We start from the raw sequence: 18010 nt of genomic DNA, 5'->3' as shown, positions 1-18010 counted from the left end.
AAAAGTGGCCAGGGCTGAGCATCTCCGCAAACTAATAGAAAACAACCAAAACAATCCTAGGTTTTTATTTAACACCGTGGCTAGACTAACAAATAAACAGACGTCACCCGAACAAAATATCCCGTTACAGTTTAGTAGTAATGATTTCATGAACTTCTTCACTGAGAAAATAGAAAACATCAGAACCACAATTGTAGACGTTCAATCCTCAATCGCGCCTTATAATTCAGCCTCAATTTTCCCCCCGCAAGAACAATTACAGTTTTTTACAACTATAGAACAAAAAGAGTTAAATAAACTTATCACTTCATCTAAAACAACAACATGTTTATTAGATCCTATACCAACTAAACTACTGAAGGAAGTGTTACCTGTAGTGGAAGAGCCTCTCCTCAATATTATTAACTCGTCTTTATCTTTAGGTCATGTTCCAAGAACATTTAAACTGGCAGTTATAAAACCTCTCATTAAGAAACCACAATTAGATCATAATAATCTAGCAAATTATAGACCCATTTCAAATCTACCTTTTATGTCTAAAATACTAGAAAAAGTTGTGTCCACTCAACTGGGCTCTTTCTTGCAAGAAAATGATATCTATGAAAAGTTTCAGTCTGGATTCAGGCCGCATCATAGCACTGAAACTGCGCTTGTTAAAATCACAAATGATTTACTCTTAGCTTCTGACCAAGGCTGTATCTCAATACTAGTTTTACTTGATCTAAGTGCTGCGTTCGATACTATAGATCATACAATACTCTTAGATCGACTACAAAATTATACTGGTGTTCAAGGACAAGCATTAAGCTGGTTTAGATCATACTTATCAGACCGCTACCATTTTGTCTTTTTAAATGGAGAAAAATCGATCATAACTCCAGTAAACTATGGAGTGCCGCAGGGATCTGTGTTAGGCCCTCTGTTATTCTCAATATATATGATGCCACTTGGAAATATTATAAGGAAACATGGAATTAGTTTCCATTGTTAGGCTGATGACACTCAAATATATATTTCATCACGGCCGGATGAAAACGCTAATTTATCCAAATTGACAGAGTGTGTTAAAGATATAAAATATTGGATGACGCGTAATTTTCTTTTATTAAATCCAGACAAGACAGAGGTAATACTTATCGGTTCAAAAAACCGCCCACAGAACCTCTCACAATACAACTTTGACATCGTAGGATGTCCTGTTACTTTATTCTCTACAGTAAAAGACCTGGGTGTTATACTCGATTGTAACCTGTCTTTTGAAAATCATATTTCGTATGTTAAAAAAACTGCCTTTTTCCACCTAAGAAACATTGCTAAGCTACGTAATATGCTATCAGTTTCTGATGCAGAAAAGTTAGTTCATGACCTCGAGACTAGATTACTGTAATGCTTTATTAGCCGGTTGTCCTGCATCCTCAATAAACAAGCTACAGTTAGTCCAAAATGCAGCCGCTAGAGTTCTTACTAGATCAAGAAAATATGATCATATAACACCAATTTTATCATCACTACATTGGCTACCTATAAAGTTCCGTATTAATTATAAGGTATTGCTACTGACTTATAAAGCCCTAAACGGCTTAGCTCCAGTCTATTTAACGGATCTTCTATCACCCTATAATCCATCGCGCTCTTTAAGATCAATAAATTCGAGGCTTTTGGTCATACCTAGGATATCCAGATCAACCAAAGGAGGGAGAGCATTTTCACATTTGGCTCCAAAACTCTGAAATAGCCTTCCTGATACTGTTCGTTACTCGGACTCACTCTCCCAGTTTAAAACTAGATTAAAGACGCATCTTTTCAGCCAGGCATTCATATAATATTGTTAATCTCACAGTTTCAAACTACAATCCGGCCTCTAGTTCATAAATGCCAGACGAGAACTGGCCCCCGACTGAGCCTGGGTTCTCCCAAGGTTTTTTTTTTTTTCTCCATTAGGTCACCTGATGGAGTTTTAGGACACCATTAGGTCACTTGATGGAGTTTTTCGGTTCCTTGCCACTGTTGCCTTTGGCTTGCTCAGTTGGGGATATTTTGGGGATATTTAATTTTATTCTATCAATCAATAAATTCCACTAGAAACAAACTTTGTTGTATTATTTTATTTTAATACTGTGAAGCTGCTTTGATACAATCTGTATTGTAAAAAGCGCTATACAAATATACTTGATTTGATTTGATTTGATTTAATTTCTTTAAAACAGTCTGATGACATGCAATATTTCTGTGGTTAATTGATTAGTAATGTTGCGAGAGGTTTCCTAATACGAGTAAAAATGCTTTAGATGTGTTTGTGACAAAACGTCTCAGGTTACGACTGTAACCTATGTTCCCTGAGAACAGGGAACGAGACACTACGTCAGAATGACGCTATGGGGAACGCCTCAGGCGTGACAGGTGTCTGAAATAAATATCAACTCACGTCAATCATGTTGACCGGCGACAGCCCGTGCATCATCAGCTTGATGAGCGCGCGACCTGGATGTATAAAGGGGAGCCTTGCACACACGACAACATCCTATCGTCTGAAGGGACTGTTGCAGGCAGGCCCCGAGGCATGGCAGGAAGACGTAGTGTCTCGTTCCCTGTTCTCAGGGAACATAGGTTACAGTCGTAACCTGAGACGTTCCCTTTCGAAAGGGAACTCTACACTACGTCAGAATGACGCTATGGGGAACAATATACCAACGCCACCATGCTGAGGGGAGTGCATGCCCAAAGGCAGTGACAACTGTCCGAACCAGTAATTCAGAAACACTGGAATGACTCACCCTTAGGTCACATCGGGCTGTCAGTGACAGCACTCCCTACCGGTCATAGCCCAAGCTAATGAACCAAGAAACCGCCAGAACATAGTTAATTGGGGGTATATCTGGGCCAGCTCAAAGGCTTACGACCACAACTTCCAATAGAAGGGGTCCCTTCTAGGGAGTGTGGCTAGGGGACCCAAGGGACTCCCAGCCAGTCACTATTCAGGGGAGCATGCCTCCTGAAATGCCACCAGGCTGGCCTGGTGATCTATACTAAGACACACAGTCTGGCCATTGCCTGTCTGTCCGAGACAGAGCCTCTGGAAGTTGCCTTGGATAAGGCATCCAAAAACCGAAGGCCTGCGAAGCTGGCAGAAACCATTCAGTTCCGGATCACAGAGACGGGATCTCCCGGAGAGTGTGACTCAACCTCAAGAAATGACAGAAGTCATCCACTCAATCCACGGGTCTACCCAGTGCAAGCTCCGAACACTGGGGAAGAAAGAGAGGGTTCAAACCAGGAAGGTCTACTGAGACCTAAGACCTGATGACCCCCTCATGTGGGAAGCTCCAGCACATGAGGGCTCATATCAGGAAGGCCGGTGAAGCCTGTAACTTCGCGACCACAGTATGTGGGAGCTCATACTCAGGAATGCCTGTGAGGCCTGAAACCTGGCGACCACAGTATGTGGGAGCTCATCCTCAGGAAGGCCTGAGAGGCCTGTAACCTGGCGACCACAATATATGGGAGCTCATACTCAGGAAGGCCTGTGAGGCCTGAGACCTGGCGACCACAGTAAGTGGGAGCTCGTATTCAGGAAGGCCGGAGAGGCCTGTAACCTGACAGCCACACAATGTGGGGCTACCTTCAGAAAGGCCTAATGAGGCCTGTAACCACAGAATGTGGGAGATACCCTGAAAAGGATGCGCCTGTCGTAAAACATTGCGACAGAAGATGCATCTAGAGTGGGACCCAAGGTGAAGAACCGGAGTCTGAGCCACGTAAAAAATGGAATGAAGCATACAGCGTATAACCCTTACCATAAATATGGATTTTAGAAAGTACACGAAACAAAAAGTGCGTGTATTTAGCCATTCCAAATCCAGGAAGGCCTCATGTGGGAGCTCATACTCAGGAAGGCCTATGAGGCCTGTAACCTGGCGACCACAGGAGGTGGGAGCTCATACTCAGGAAGGCCGGTGAGGCCTGAAACTTGGTGACCACAGCCTGTGGTAGCTTACTTTAAGGAAGGCCTGGTAAGGCCTGTAACCTGGCAACCACAGCATGTGGGAGCTCATACTCGGGAAGGCCGGTGAGGCCTGTAACCTGGTGACCACAGTGTGTGGGAGCCCATCAGAATGTGGAAGTAGCTAGAGAAAGGCGTCTGTCGTAGCATACTTCGACAACAGGACGCATCTAAAGTGGGACCCGAGGTGAAAGACCGGGGTCTGAGCCACATAGGAAGGGACCGAAGCGTACAGCGCATGACACTTATCATAAAATATGGATTTGAGAAAGTACACAAGACGTTCAGTCGTGTGACTTACCATAAGTATGGGTTTAAGAAGGTACGGAGTGTACGTACCAAAAAGAAAAATAGATGAAGTAAAGGTGCATGTACTTCATCACTCTATATTCAGGAAGGCCTAGTGAGGCCTATAACCTGACAACCACAGTAAGTGGGAGCTCATCCTCAGGAAGGCCGCTGAGGCCTGTGACCTGACGACCACAGAATGTGGGAGCTTGTATCCAGGAAGGCCGGTGAGGCCTGTAACCTGGGAACCACAGCATGTGGGAACCAATGGTCAGGAGGCCAGACGAGGCCTGTAACCTGATAGTCACAATGCGTGGGAGCTCACATTCAGGAAGGCCTGATGAGGCCTGCATCCTGACATGTGGAAGCTCACAACCAGTGAGGCCTATACCCTAGCGACCACAGTGCGTGGGAGTTCACATCCAGGAAGGCCTGGTGAGGCCTGTAACCTGACATGTGAAAACTCATAACCAGGAAGGCCTAGGAGGCCTGAAGCCTGGTGACCACTGAATGTGGGAGCTTAACACTCAGGAAGGCAGAGAGGCCCTAAACCTGGCGACCACAGCATGTGGGAGCTCATACTCAGGAAGGCCTATGAGGCCTGAAACCTGGTGACCACAGTATGTGGGAGCTCATATTCAGGAAGGCCTAGTAAGGCCTGTAACCTGGCGACCACAGTATGTGGGAGCTCATAACCAGGAAGGCCGGATGAGGCCTGTAACCTGATGACCACAGTACGTGGGAGCTCACATTCAGGAAGGCCGGTGAGGCCTGTAACCTGACATGTGGAAGCTCATAACCAGGAAGGCCTGGTGAGGCCTATAACCTGGCGACTACAGTATGTGGGAGCTCATATTCAACCACAGTATGTGGGAGCTCATACTCAGCAAGGCCTAGTGAGGCCTATGACCTGATAACCACAGTATGTGGGAGCTCATATTCAGGAAGGCCTCGTGAGGCCTATGACCTGATAACCACAGTATGTGGGAGCCCATATTCAAGAAGGCCTGGTGAGGCCTATAACTTGATAACCACAGAATGTGGGAGCTCATATTCAACCACAGTATGTGGGAGCCCATTTTCAGGATTTTCTATGACCTGATAACCACATTACTCCTTGACAGTCAATTCCTGGGAGCTCACCTCAGGGAGGCCCAAGCGCTGTCCGGTTGCAAAATGGGGACTGTATGGTCAAGGAGGCCTGTTAAGACCTACTACCTGACCATAGAAAAAGTAAATCTAAAGATTTTCTTACCCAAAACATTTTGCCCCAGACTCTAAAACAGGAGACGTGGTCTGAAAAGAAACAGAAATATGTTAATTTCACATTTTACAAAAAGACCAGAATTACACCTGCTCTTTTTGTTCGCTGCTCATCATTTTAATTCCTCAATTAAAATGCAGCCAAAAACACTGGATAACGCGATCTGGATGATAGGCTGAATTACTAAATATCTAACTTCTTAAAAGTCAGATAATATTCAATCATTTTAATTCATAGAATTAAATGCAGCCATAATCACCAGACAATACTGTTTTAATATATTCATTATACGTTCTCGTAATCTACTGTGACAGAGTGACCTGTCCCTGTTGGATTGCGCAGCACTTATATACACTTACATACACACTTCATCTTGCCTCGTTCCTCCGTTCCCTGCTGGGGCGATGTGGGTGCACACACACGCCATTAGCACGCTGGTTTTCACACACGCAAACATATCCACTCCATTTCCATCCCTGACAGAAATCCCTGCTATACATATACGCACACATCGAAGTTGTCTATTGTTTTTCGTTTAGTTTTTTACTTTAACACTTACATGTGTTCAGTGTTTGTCAGCGTCTGCGTTGCCGGTCTTTCGTGTTGTGTTGTGTCTATCGGCTGGCCAGACCCGAGCACCACCTAGTGGCCTGGATAAATACCGGCAGTCGGCTCGTCCATTGTTTGTGTTAACAGGGGGGGATTATGTAAATGTGGCATTATTATTATGAGTTTATTATTTGTATTTGTTATTTTTTCTGCCTTTTTGTTTCTGCTTTTGTTAATGAGTATATATGTACATCTATATATATATATATATATATATATATATATATATTGGAAAATGTATATACTGAACTATATACTTACCTCATAAAGGTTTTGTAATGGTTTTAACTAAAGGGGCGGGGCTTGGACTATAAAAAGGAGCCCCAAACTCATGTAGGATGTCAGTTAACCTGGCGAACGAGCAGGCAATTGTAGTGCCGTGAGCAATTCCTTACTTGAAGAATATTTTTCCTTTGGTCATTTTTTTTTTTTTGTTGTTGACTGTATCCCTTCTCGAGCACTGTAAATAAATAGCACTTTATACCAACACCTCTGCGAGTATTGCCATCATCATTTTTTTTATTTTTTTATTTTTTTTGCGAACCCAATTTTTTTGTTTTGCCGGACAGCGGGCCTGCGAAGACCCGTTGTCTCACATTTGGTGTCAGAAGTGGGATGGCTACTCGCAGGACGGCGCCGAGAGGCAGGAAGCCTAGAGTGGGGCTTCGTTCCCAGACCAAAGCTATGGTTGAGGAGAAGGTAGCCTGGGACACTGTGGAGTCCACGGAGGAGGAGACAGAGGAGGATCACCCACCGTTTCGTCCCAAGCCTACGTCACCTCAAGTCAGACCCGTCTCTGATGCTGCAACATCTAGTGGTGGGATGATTGCTGTGATGCGTGACTTCCTGAGTGCACAAGAGCAAAGAGAGCAACGCTATGTAATGGAGCTACAGAATCTGCGGGAATCGATTCTGCAAGCTGTACGGCCAGCAGAGGTGTCGAGTGATGTCGAGAGTCCACGGATGGAGCTTCCCACGCCAGCACAGCGCAGAAGCGCACCTTACCAGAGAGATCTCGACTCACCAACTGACAGGCAGTACAACAGTCAGCCGACGCAACGAACGGAGCCAAGGTTACCAGTCTTCCAACAGGGGGAGGACATTGAGAACTTCTTGCGCCGTTTCGAGCGTCTCGCCAGAACCTGGAGATGGCCAGAGAACGAATGGAGTTATCGTCTGGTTCCACTGCTGTCGGGGCAAGCACTGGAGGCTTACCTTGCCATGGACGAGGACCGAGCGGAGGTTTATGAAGACCTGAGGGAGGCACTGTTGGAAAAATTCAACATCTCGCCAGAGACCTACCGTCAGCGGTTCCGGGCCACTACGACTCCAAGCGGAGAGACACAGACTTACCACATTAATCTGCTGAAGGAATGGAAAGAGCAACCCAGCAAGCAGGAAACATCGCTGCTGATCCGTAAAGTGGAAGAGGATCAGGGGGACGAACAACCAGAACCGAAGGTGGGAGAGTCAGCACAGCCAGCAGGCGTTGATCTGTTTCATCTGGAAGAATCCAAACAGGCTGAGCTGCACCACCTTCTGGGGTGGTATCCCTCGTTGTTCCGTCAGAGGCCTGGGCGGACTAACCTGGTACAGCACCAAATCCACCTTCTGGATCAAACACCTTCACGACAGCGGCCATATCGTATTCCTGAGAGGCTGGTGGCTCCCCTGAAGGCAGAAATCGAGATGATGCTGGAGTTGGGAGTTATTGAACCCTCAAAGAGTGAGTGGAGCAGCCCAATTGTTATTGTTCCGAAGAAAGATGACACCTTGCGCATCTGCATTGACTTCAGAAAGCTGAATGCTCAGTCAAGATTTGATGAATATCCAATGCCACGCATTGACGATCTTCTGGAGAGGATCGGCCAAGCCAGGTACATCACAACCTTGGACTTATGTAAAGGGTACTGGCAAGTACCCCTGAAGGAGGCATCCAGACCCTACACTGCATTCCGTACCCCGCTGGGGCTATACCAGTTTACAGTCCTACCATTCGGGCTGCATGGGGCACCTGCAACGTTCCAACGACTGATGGACCAAGTCCTCCAAGGCTGTGAGGAGTGGTCAGCAGCATACCTGGATGATGTTGTTATATACAGTGTGACCTGGGAGGACCATCTTCTACACCTCAAAAAGACCCTGAGCAAGATTCAAGAGGCTGGGCTGTCTTTAAACGTGGCTAAATGTGAGTGGGCGAAGTCAGAGACCAACTACCTTGGTTACCACCTGGGAAATGGAGAGCTAAAACCTCAAGTGGACAAGGTAGAAGCTGTTCGACGCAGCCCAAGACCGAAGACACAGAAGGAAGTCCGATCCTTCTTGGGACTGGTGGGGTGGTATCGACGCTTCATCCCCAACTTCTCTTCCACCGCAGTCCCATTGACTAACCTGCTCTGCAAGAACGTCAAGAACCCGATTATCTGGACTGAGGAGTGTGAAGCAGCCTTCAACACACTAAAGGAGCAGATGTGTTCTGGCCCAGTCCTCAAAAGTCCAGATTTTACAAAGGAGTTCATCGTTCAGGTAGATGCCTCTGCTGTGGGAATAGGTGCCGTCCTGGCCCAGGTAGATGCGGGTGAAGAGAGGCCCATTGCATTCCTGAGCAGGAAGTTGCTGCCAAGAGAAGCCCGGTACTCCACAGTGGAGAGGGAAGGTCTGGCAATCAAGTGGACCTTGGAGAGCCTCCGATACTACCTGCTAGGGAGAGAGTTTACCTTAGAGACAGATCACAGAGCCCTGACGTGGATTCACACGATGAAAGATCATAATTCTCGTGTGACCAGATGGTATCTCTCCCTGCAACCTTACCAGTTTAAGGTCAGACATCGACCTGGACCCCAAAACAAAATAGCCGACTACCTGTCGCGGAATCCGGTCAGTTCGCGGCCTGGAGAGGGGGGAGGTGATGTGACAGAGTGACCTGTCCCTGTTGGATTGCGCAGCACTTATATACACTTACATACACACTTCATCTTGCCTCGTTCCTCCGTTCCCTGCTGGGGCGATGTGGGTGCACACACACGCCATTAGCACGCTGGTTTTCACACACGCAAACATATCCACTCCATTTCCATCCCTGACAGAAATCCCTGCTATACATATACGCACACATCGAAGTTGTCTATTGTTTTTCGTTTAGTTTTTTACTTTAACACTTACATGTGTTCAGTGTTTGTCAGCGTCTGCGTTGCCGGTCTTTCGTGTTGTGTTGTGTCTATCGGCTGGCCAGACCCGAGCACCACCTAGTGGCCTGGATAAATACCGGCAGTCGGCTCGTCCATTGTTTGTGTTAACAGGGGGGGATTATGTAAATGTGGCATTATTATTATGAGTTTATTATTTGTATTTGTTATTTTGTCTGCCTTTTTGTTTCTGCTTTTGTTAATGAGTATATATGTACATCTATATATATATATATATATATATATATATATATATATATTGGAAAATGTATATACTGAACTATATACTTACCTCATAAAGGTTTTGTAATGGTTTTAACTAAAGGGGCGGGGCTTGGACTATAAAAAGGAGCCCCAAACTCATGTAGGATGTCAGTTAACCTGGCGAACGAGCAGGCAATTGTAGTGCCGTGAGCAATTCCTTACTTGAAGAATATTTTTCCTTTGGTCATTTTTTTTTTTTTGTTGTTGACTGTATCCCTTCTCGAGCACTGTAAATAAATAGCACTTTATACCAACACCTCTGCGAGTATTGCCATCATCATTTTTTTTATTTTTTTATTTTTTTTGCGAACCCAATTTTTTTGTTTTGCCGGACAGCGGGCCTGCGAAGACCCGTTGTCTCACATCTACACACTGCCTCGGCAAGCGCGAGAATGAGCCGTTAAAATATATTTGGCTTTCATCCCTCGAGAAGAAAGTCAACAGGTGCGAGGTTGAAACATCCGACAGCGCACGGATTTTTTCTTTCTCACGCGCGCCGAGATATTTTTTAATGAACACTGTCAGCACCCTCAGGAACTGCTGTGAACGCCTCGTACCCAAACAGTATTGTTTCACAAATCGCGTGCACCACGGGGCTCAGATGCTGAACCCTCCTCCCTCGAGAAAAGGGTCCAACGAGAGCGGAGCATCTTTAAATGAAAAACGCTCACAGTTTGCACAAGAGGCTCTCTCGAGAGCCTCCCGCGCGCTTCAGCGATATTCTCAAAACAGACAAACAGTCCCTGAAGACGAAAAGATGTTGTCATGTGTGCAAGGCTCCCCTTTATACATCCAGGTCGCGCGCTCATCATTCAAGCTGATGATGCACGGGCTGTCGCCGGTCAACATGATTGACGTGAGTTGATATTTATTTCAGACACCTGTCACGCCTGAGGCGTTCCCCATAGCGTCATTCTGATGTAGTGTAGAGTTCCCTTTCGAAAGGGAACATTGTATTCACTTATGCTGAGTCCCAATTCGCATACTATCCGTCCTAAATAGTATGCGAAACTAGAATTAGTACGTCCCAAATCGTAGCATGTTGAAATGAGTATTCCAAAGATACCCGGATGGTCTACTATTTCCGGTTAGAATTCGAAGTGCAGATCAATGCACACTCTAACGGCTAATATTGCCCACAACCCATTGCGTGCGGGAGGGAGGAGCTTTGCGGTGATGGTGGTGGACGAACCTGGCAGTCGGATGCAGCAACGGAGATGCGCCCTCAGTTTTTAAGTGTAAGAATTCAAATGTTTAACCCTAATTAAAGTTATATTTTATTGTCTCGTAATATTAATGGGTCTTGTAGGGTCCGATGAAGATACCGAGCGCCTCATTGCAGGCTACAAAACAATAAAAAAAAAGGCTCTAGTACAGTGTCATGCAAGTGTCTTTTTTTATGTATTGCTTTTGATGTTTCTGTCTGACTTATTTGTAGTAATACTGTGGCTGTACATATGTTAACTTTATCAGTCCAACCAAAGAAACATGGTTACTACACTTTTACTATAGTAAAAGCATGGTTCATTTTCATCGGGGTATTTTTAAGTATTATACATAAGTATAAGATTAAGTATAAAATACGTTAAACAATAGTTACACTATAAACTTTAAATATTTTAACTCAGAAAATAAGTAGCTCTAGCTTTCGTTACACACATTTGCACATGAACGTCAGAGCCGCCTCACAAACGACCTGCGTTTGGTTGATCTACGACGACGCCCTGCTTCACTCCTCAATTTGGTAAACACATTGTAAATGTATTGTGGAAAAAAAGATGGGAATAGTAAATAAAATTATATTGGATATATAAAAATGAATGAAATATTAAATGTTTTGTTAACAGTCGCGGTGTGCGTAACTAGGCCACGTTCAAGTTCACGTTGCATGACGTCATCGAAGTATGTCCCAGAACGTGCATACTTTTTGCTACACACTCAAAAGTATGTACTTTTTCATCACAAAAAAAGTACATACTTTTAGGTCGTAGTATAAGTAGGCGAATTGGGACTCAGCCTTTCTGTGTCTCGGCTGAGTGAGCATGCGCGTAACAGAGTTGAGGATGTAATCCTGTTTTCCCTATGAGTTTTCCGGAGCATTGCTTGAAATGAGTCTGTCACGTGACCTGTGGAAATGAAGCTTCGTTACCTCACTGGCACGTCACCAGGCTCTATTACAAAGCGCGTCGATTGCGCTGTCCCATATTCGCTGTTTATATCGGTCATGCCTTTACTTGTAGCTTTATTTTTAACGTGGGGTATTGTTGTTAATTATTCTTGAATAAAAATATGTCATTTCATTTATATTTGTGTATTTAACAATGTGCATGATTGTGTTGTTTTGTAAGGAACACACAAAAATAGTGCAATGAAAATTTACATTAAACATTCTATTTAGAAGGTGAAAAGACAAGTTTGATGCAAGTAAAAATGAAGAAAAGAACATCTTTATTCTCATTGTATTGTGCAAAATGAAATGAAATTAGGAACCTCTATTGCTGCGCACAAAACGTCATCTTGCTAATGCCATATGCTTATTATATACAAATAAACCTTACAATGACATCCCAACGAACAAAACAACTGAATGACACAGTTGGTGACGGTGTATGAATTTTTGGTGTATGAAAACCAAGCCACGGGGTACCCTCGTCACTGAAACGAGGGGAATATCGTTATACTCTAGAATAAATTGAAACACGTGAGCTACAGGCCACAGTATACCCTGGGTTGAATGAAGAAATAGACTTAAGTCCTTTTTTGTGATTTATGCTTTCTGTGTCTAGCCTACTTTTGTCTTTCATCATAATTTTTTTTTTTTTTTTTTGGTCTTTGGATTCAATTTGCAATGTAGCCACCTAGTGGACTTTATCTGTATGTGCATGTATTATGTCACTCAGGTGTCATAGGCACACATAAAAGAGGAAATTGTTTGGTTAGAAAGCACACCCTGAAGAAGGCTAATCTGGAACAACAGATGTATAACTGTGAACAGAAAATCTTTGTTTATTGATGAGTGGTGGCAGAAAGGCATATGGTCACTAACACATGTATTGGACAATGTTGGTAATATACTGAGCCATATTGCTTTTTGTGGTAAGTACAATATAAGCTGCTCCTCTAAAATGTATGAAAAAATTATCAAGAATATTCCATTACCGATGCTTAAATTAGTAAGTGAACATTTGAAATATTCAAGGATAATACCTAAACTACAAGAACTTATTATAGAAAATGTAAGCTTTCTTGACAGAAAATGTTCTAACAAATTCTTAAGAGACTGTTTAGTACATCAATGTTTCCCAGGACCGGTATTAAGAAATTATATTTTTCGTCATTATGAGAAGAAAGAAGTGTGTAAAATTAGGACCAATTTTCTTTCATTTCCTGTTAATCCTAAATGTAAAGAGGTGCACTTTAAAATTCTGAATCATATATATCCAACAAAAGAATTTTTAAGAATGAGATTTAATGTTGGGGATTCAAATTTATGTCAAATATGTAAGGTAGAGATAGAAACGTTTGAACACTTGTTTTTTCAGTGCATTTTGGTAAACAAATTTTGGAATGATGCATTGAGATGGATGCAACAAAGAATACCTGTAAGGTTGATATTGTCGTGGGAATTTGTTAAGTTTGGACTATTAATAAAGGATAAAAAGGTATCTTTTGTAACTAATAATGTGTTGCTTCTGTTGAAATTTTATATACACAAATGTAAATTTTTCAAAATCCCTCCAAGATTATTGGTTTTTAAGGAGGAATTTAGAGTATATTTGGAGACCGTGAGAAGGATGAAAAGTCCTAAAGCAATGTATTTGTACTCCTTATTGGAAGATTTTGATTTTATAAAATGAATAATGTCTTACTCCCCTACTTTAAATATTTATTTGTTCTTCTATTTTTTTTTTTTTTTTTTTTTTTTTTTTTTTATTGTTATTATTATTATTATGTTTTACCTTGGCTTCAATTTACTTAACCTGCTGATGGGAATCATATGTATATTGTGTTGTAACATTTGTATGTACGCTCAGGTTTGTTTGTAAAATATGAAACTACGAATGCCTTTTTGTTAATGTTCTATAAATATGTCAATAAAAAAAATAAAAAAACCCTGAAGAAGGCTGTTTGTGCTGCTACACGTGGGTTGCTTTCAGCAATACTTGAGTAAGTAGAAATTACTCCACAAACTCTAACTGGCCAAGTTAAATTTACTTTGTTAATTTTATCTAATTTGTTAGTTCCATGCATGTAACATGCTTAAATAATGAGTGTAAAAATCTTTTTGCAAGTGTTTTTTTTTTTTTCTTTTTTTCAGTTTAGAACTAGACCTTGCACTCAAGACACACACATACATTTTAACATTTGAACTCTCTTAATTATTAGTATAAACCTATAACTAATATGCCAGAAATGATAAAGTTTGATCTTTGCCCAGGACACCCGGATGTTATTGCCTGATATTATGTGTATAAATATGACCCATCTTCATGCAATAGAAATGAGAATGTTCTGGTGTTACACAGGCTCTGGCGCTTCACAAAATCTTCCTCTGAGATTCTGACAGCAACAATTTAACAACCAAAGTGAGTTCTGAATAAATGTTCTTCCTGAAATATTTTTGTGCTTTGTGTTTAAATGCGTTGAGAATCGCAGTGTGCAGCATATGAGTGCATGCAGACATTTCACTTTTCCTGCTTATTCATTTCAGGTTCGTCATGGCAATGCTGAAAAGTTGTCTGCTGCTTTTCATCATCTTCTCCATGGGGGATGCAGAAGGTAACCAAGACATTTATTTGTAAAACTGCTATCTAAAAACATTTTGGAAATGTACATTATTCCATTGACTAATATTTGCATGAGGGTTTACAAGTGTATAAAGTACACATATTTTCAGCACATAATCACACAAACATAAAATCAGCTACATAAAAAATCTAAACATTCTTTGCAGTGAATTCTACAAGCAATGTTAATAGATTGGGCACAGTGGATTTAGCCGGTAGATGCCCCGCTGGGTTGATGATAAAATTTGGACTCCGATGCTACAAGTACATTTCTCAATCGACTGACTGGATCACAGCAGAGGTAATGTTACAACAAGATGATTTGATCGCACTTTATAGGTGTCTTTAACTACATCTAAAAGACAGATCTAAAGACCTGTATCAAGTTATTAACTTAAACTGATAAAAGTTATTCTCTAGTGAAGTAAATGCTGCAGTAAAACTAATATCATTTCTACATGGAAAAGTTAGTTCAGGCAAGACAAAAGTCAATTCGTAAATCAATATCGTGAATCAAACAATATATTTCAACAATATAAAATTAAGTAAAACCTATTCACCTTTTATACTGGTGTTCCCATCATGCACTGTGGCATGAATAATTAATACGTTTTGACTTCACTGTTTTCCAGCTGTATTTACCGGTACACCTTTTTATCATAGCTTTTGTTGGTAGGTTTAGTAATTTGGCATTTTGTCTCATCTGAATTAATTTTCTACTACACAATTACTCAAACAATCTATCGAATATTACCGTCATTGTGGATTGTGTACCAAGTATTGAGGTGTTCAGTTGATTCAATGTAGATTCAATATCTATTGTTTGATTTATGAAGATGTTTCTAAATAAAGCATACACTTTAAATGTGTGGTTTAATTCAGTATTATATTGTCTCAGTAAAAAGTTAATTTTGTTTAATTTGCAAAAGTCGAAGTAGATGTTACTTAATTCTATGTGAAATTAAATATTAAGTAACGTTTACGCAAGTACTTCAATTAAATGTAATTTAAATGTCAAACTAATTTTAAGCCCAATATGAAGTAGATTTTACTTGATAACAGTAGCAGTAAAATTAACTTGGTGTCAGTGCAAATTGTTACGAGGGTTTTATCAAATAAATCAGACTTTGCTTTATTCTAAAATAATTGGTTTTGTATTGACAATAAAAAAAAATCTGTCTCTTTAGAGAAACTGTCAAAGTCTTGGTGCGACTCTTGCATCTGTGCGTAATAAACTGGAAAATGATTTCCTGCTGAGTCTGTTGCCTTCTCCTTCCACACGTTCTTGGATTGGTGCTAATGATGCTGCACAAGTAAGTTCAATTGTGTGTCCTAAAGAGACATTTGTTTGTCTACACTATAATTACTGCTTTAACCAGTAAATGCAAAGTTTGTAATGAAGATAGTTTTACTTCAAATCTGAACTTAATTGGCTTCTTCCTGAAGTCTGACAACAGTAGTGCACTTTGTATTCACTCTCTTCACTCTTTAGGATGGACACTGGTTGTGGAGTGATGGATCTCTGTTTTCGTATACCAACTGGTGCGCTGGACAACCTGACAATGCTGGTGTTCCCGAGAACTGTTTGGAGATCAACTTTAGTTGTAAGAATGCAGTCTTTTTCTTAATACTTTAAGTTATAATTTAAAATCCAATTTCACATCACAGTAACTATTTATAAAAATCTATTTTATTTTGATTCTAACAACTCTGTAATCATCAGAATAACTGATTTCATTATTCCACCTTACAGCTGACCGTTGCTGGAACGATGCGCCCTGTTCAATCTCATTATCCTCTATCTGTGTTAAGAACCTGCGAGACCCTTATGCTGCTCCAGTTACTTGATTAAACTACATTTACAACATCTCTCCAATCTTCTCTGAAACACCCCTCAAATTAATAAAAGCATTGAAAAAGCAAATTGTGCATTGTGGACATTCAAGTTCATGTACGTAAGAGCCTGATCTCACGGGGAAACGTACAAATTCTACGAGGTGGCTTATTCATACGACCTCACTCGTACGAATTAGTGCTGCGCTTTTTTTTTTTTTTTTTTTGCAAAATCGTACGTTACGAATTGCTCAATTTGTATGAATTCATACGAATGACCTACCCCGACCCCACTCTAAACCTACCCATCACGTGGGTTTAGAAAAATCGTACGAGTGAGGTTGTACGAATTAGCCAACTTTTATCATTCGTACGAATTGGTCGTGAGATGGCGTTGGTATGTAAATATAAATATATTGTGTGGCAAGGTCTGAGGATATGGTTGAATGGCATTAAACTAGGCATCATCATCATCAGGGGCGGTGTAGCAAAGTTCAGCTGGTTGAGGCACGCCAAATATGGATCAGATTTGAGAATCATGAGTGTAGAAGAGATTCTTTAATGAGGCCCTTATTTACAATATTGATATGCATCTGTGATTGTATGTGATCTACATAAAGAAATAACTTACAATAGTATTTTTGTCTATGTATGTCCCATTGCACTAATAACACTCAGAAAATCAGCAACCATAATGCAATAAATATATTCCACTTAAATGTCAATATTGTAATGACCTGGCAGTCAGTGCTAGCAGCTGGATGCATTATGGGTAATTGTTTGTTGGGAGTTGATGCGTTAAAGCAAGATGGTTGGGTTTTGTGTTGGTAAAATTGTGTTATATGCTTAAGTTAGTTCAAGTGTTCTTGGTTCATTTACTGCTTAATGTAAAAATGTGGTTCTCACCGTCATGGAAAGAGATGTGTAAGATGGGGTTTTGCCTTTGCAGTTAAATTCTGTGTTCTGAATAGATGACAGTACTATCTCCGGCTGATCTGTGATACTGATGCTCTTCTCGGAGAGCGGTGTATGGGATGAGTGCACTTAGCTTGCGCTAGCAATTAGCCTATTAAAAGAAATAATTTAGCTCCAGTCTGCTCAAACGTTTAATAACTGGCAGTTATTACAATAATCACAAGGAAGTTAACGAAAATATTACACAGCATAAATACACTTATGTAAAGCAAAACACAATATCTTGCAGAGGTGGACAGTAACAAAGTACATTTACTTGAGTACTGTACTTAAGTACACTTTTTGAGTAGCTGTACTTGAGTATTATTTTTTTCTGGAAACTTTTTACTTTAACTTCACTACATTTGAAAAACAAATATCGTACTTTTTACTCCACTACAATTCTGTCAAGGTCCTTGAGTAGAAAGTAACATCAGTCAGGGGATGATTCTGGTTGCATTTTGGTTGGAAATGAAAGTCGGGTTGACATCACAACCCTGCATCTGACTGACATCAGAACCCGACGTTGGATATTGATTGAAAATAAAAGTCGGGTTGACGTCAGAACCCGACTGATGTTGGTTTCTGACATCAACCCGATTTTCATTTTCAACTACAATACAACGTCTGTCCAACATTGGAGATCAACATCAATCTGACATTGGATTCTGACATAAACCCGATTTTCATTTTCAACGTTGGGTTTGGTTTTCTAAATGCGAATTTTGTCACTTTTTTGGAGCACACTAGCTTATAGATAACAGTAAGGCTAACATATTCATACTAGAAGCCAAAAAACTTTAAATAGGCAATATTTGAGGGAACA

The 18010-nt window shown here is 41.2% G+C and overlaps 1 protein-coding gene across 1 annotated transcript; it reads left to right on the top strand.

The window, feature by feature from the left end:
* Positions 1 to 12291: 12291 nt before the first annotated feature.
* On the top strand, positions 12292 to 16422 carry LOC311084882 (galactose-specific lectin nattectin-like). Its single transcript, XM_084117186.1, has 8 exons — positions 12292 to 12569; positions 13734 to 13777; positions 14137 to 14196; positions 14322 to 14389; positions 14565 to 14698; positions 15585 to 15710; positions 15890 to 16001; positions 16151 to 16422. The coding sequence occupies exons 4-8, from the start codon at positions 14329 to 14331 to the stop codon at positions 16243 to 16245; spliced, it is 528 nt and encodes a 175-aa protein (XP_083973312.1). The 5' UTR covers positions 12292 to 12569; positions 13734 to 13777; positions 14137 to 14196; positions 14322 to 14328; the 3' UTR covers positions 16246 to 16422.
* The last annotated feature ends 1588 nt before the right edge of the window (positions 16423 to 18010 follow it).

The sequence above is a fragment of the Abramis brama genome, assembly GCF_963993115.1.
Source record: "Abramis brama genome assembly, chromosome: 6".
Classification (NCBI taxonomy): domain Eukaryota; kingdom Metazoa; phylum Chordata; class Actinopteri; order Cypriniformes; family Leuciscidae; genus Abramis; species Abramis brama.
This window is presented reverse-complemented; position numbering and strand designations above follow the sequence as displayed.

What these genes read in the sequence shown, in the direction of transcription:
- LOC311084882 (XM_084117186.1), top strand. Translation starts at nt 14,329, where the DNA reads ATGGCAATGCTGAAAAGTTGTCTGCTGCTTTTCATCATCTTCTCCATG. An exon ending in GTGCTAATGATGCTGCACAA is followed by an intron (nt 15,711 to 15,889) that starts GTAAGTTCAATT and finishes TTCACTCTTTAG; the next exon opens with GATGGACACTGGTTGTGGAG. An exon ending in TTTGGAGATCAACTTTAGTT is followed by an intron (nt 16,002 to 16,150) that starts GTAAGAATGCAG and finishes TCCACCTTACAG; the next exon opens with CTGACCGTTGCTGGAACGAT.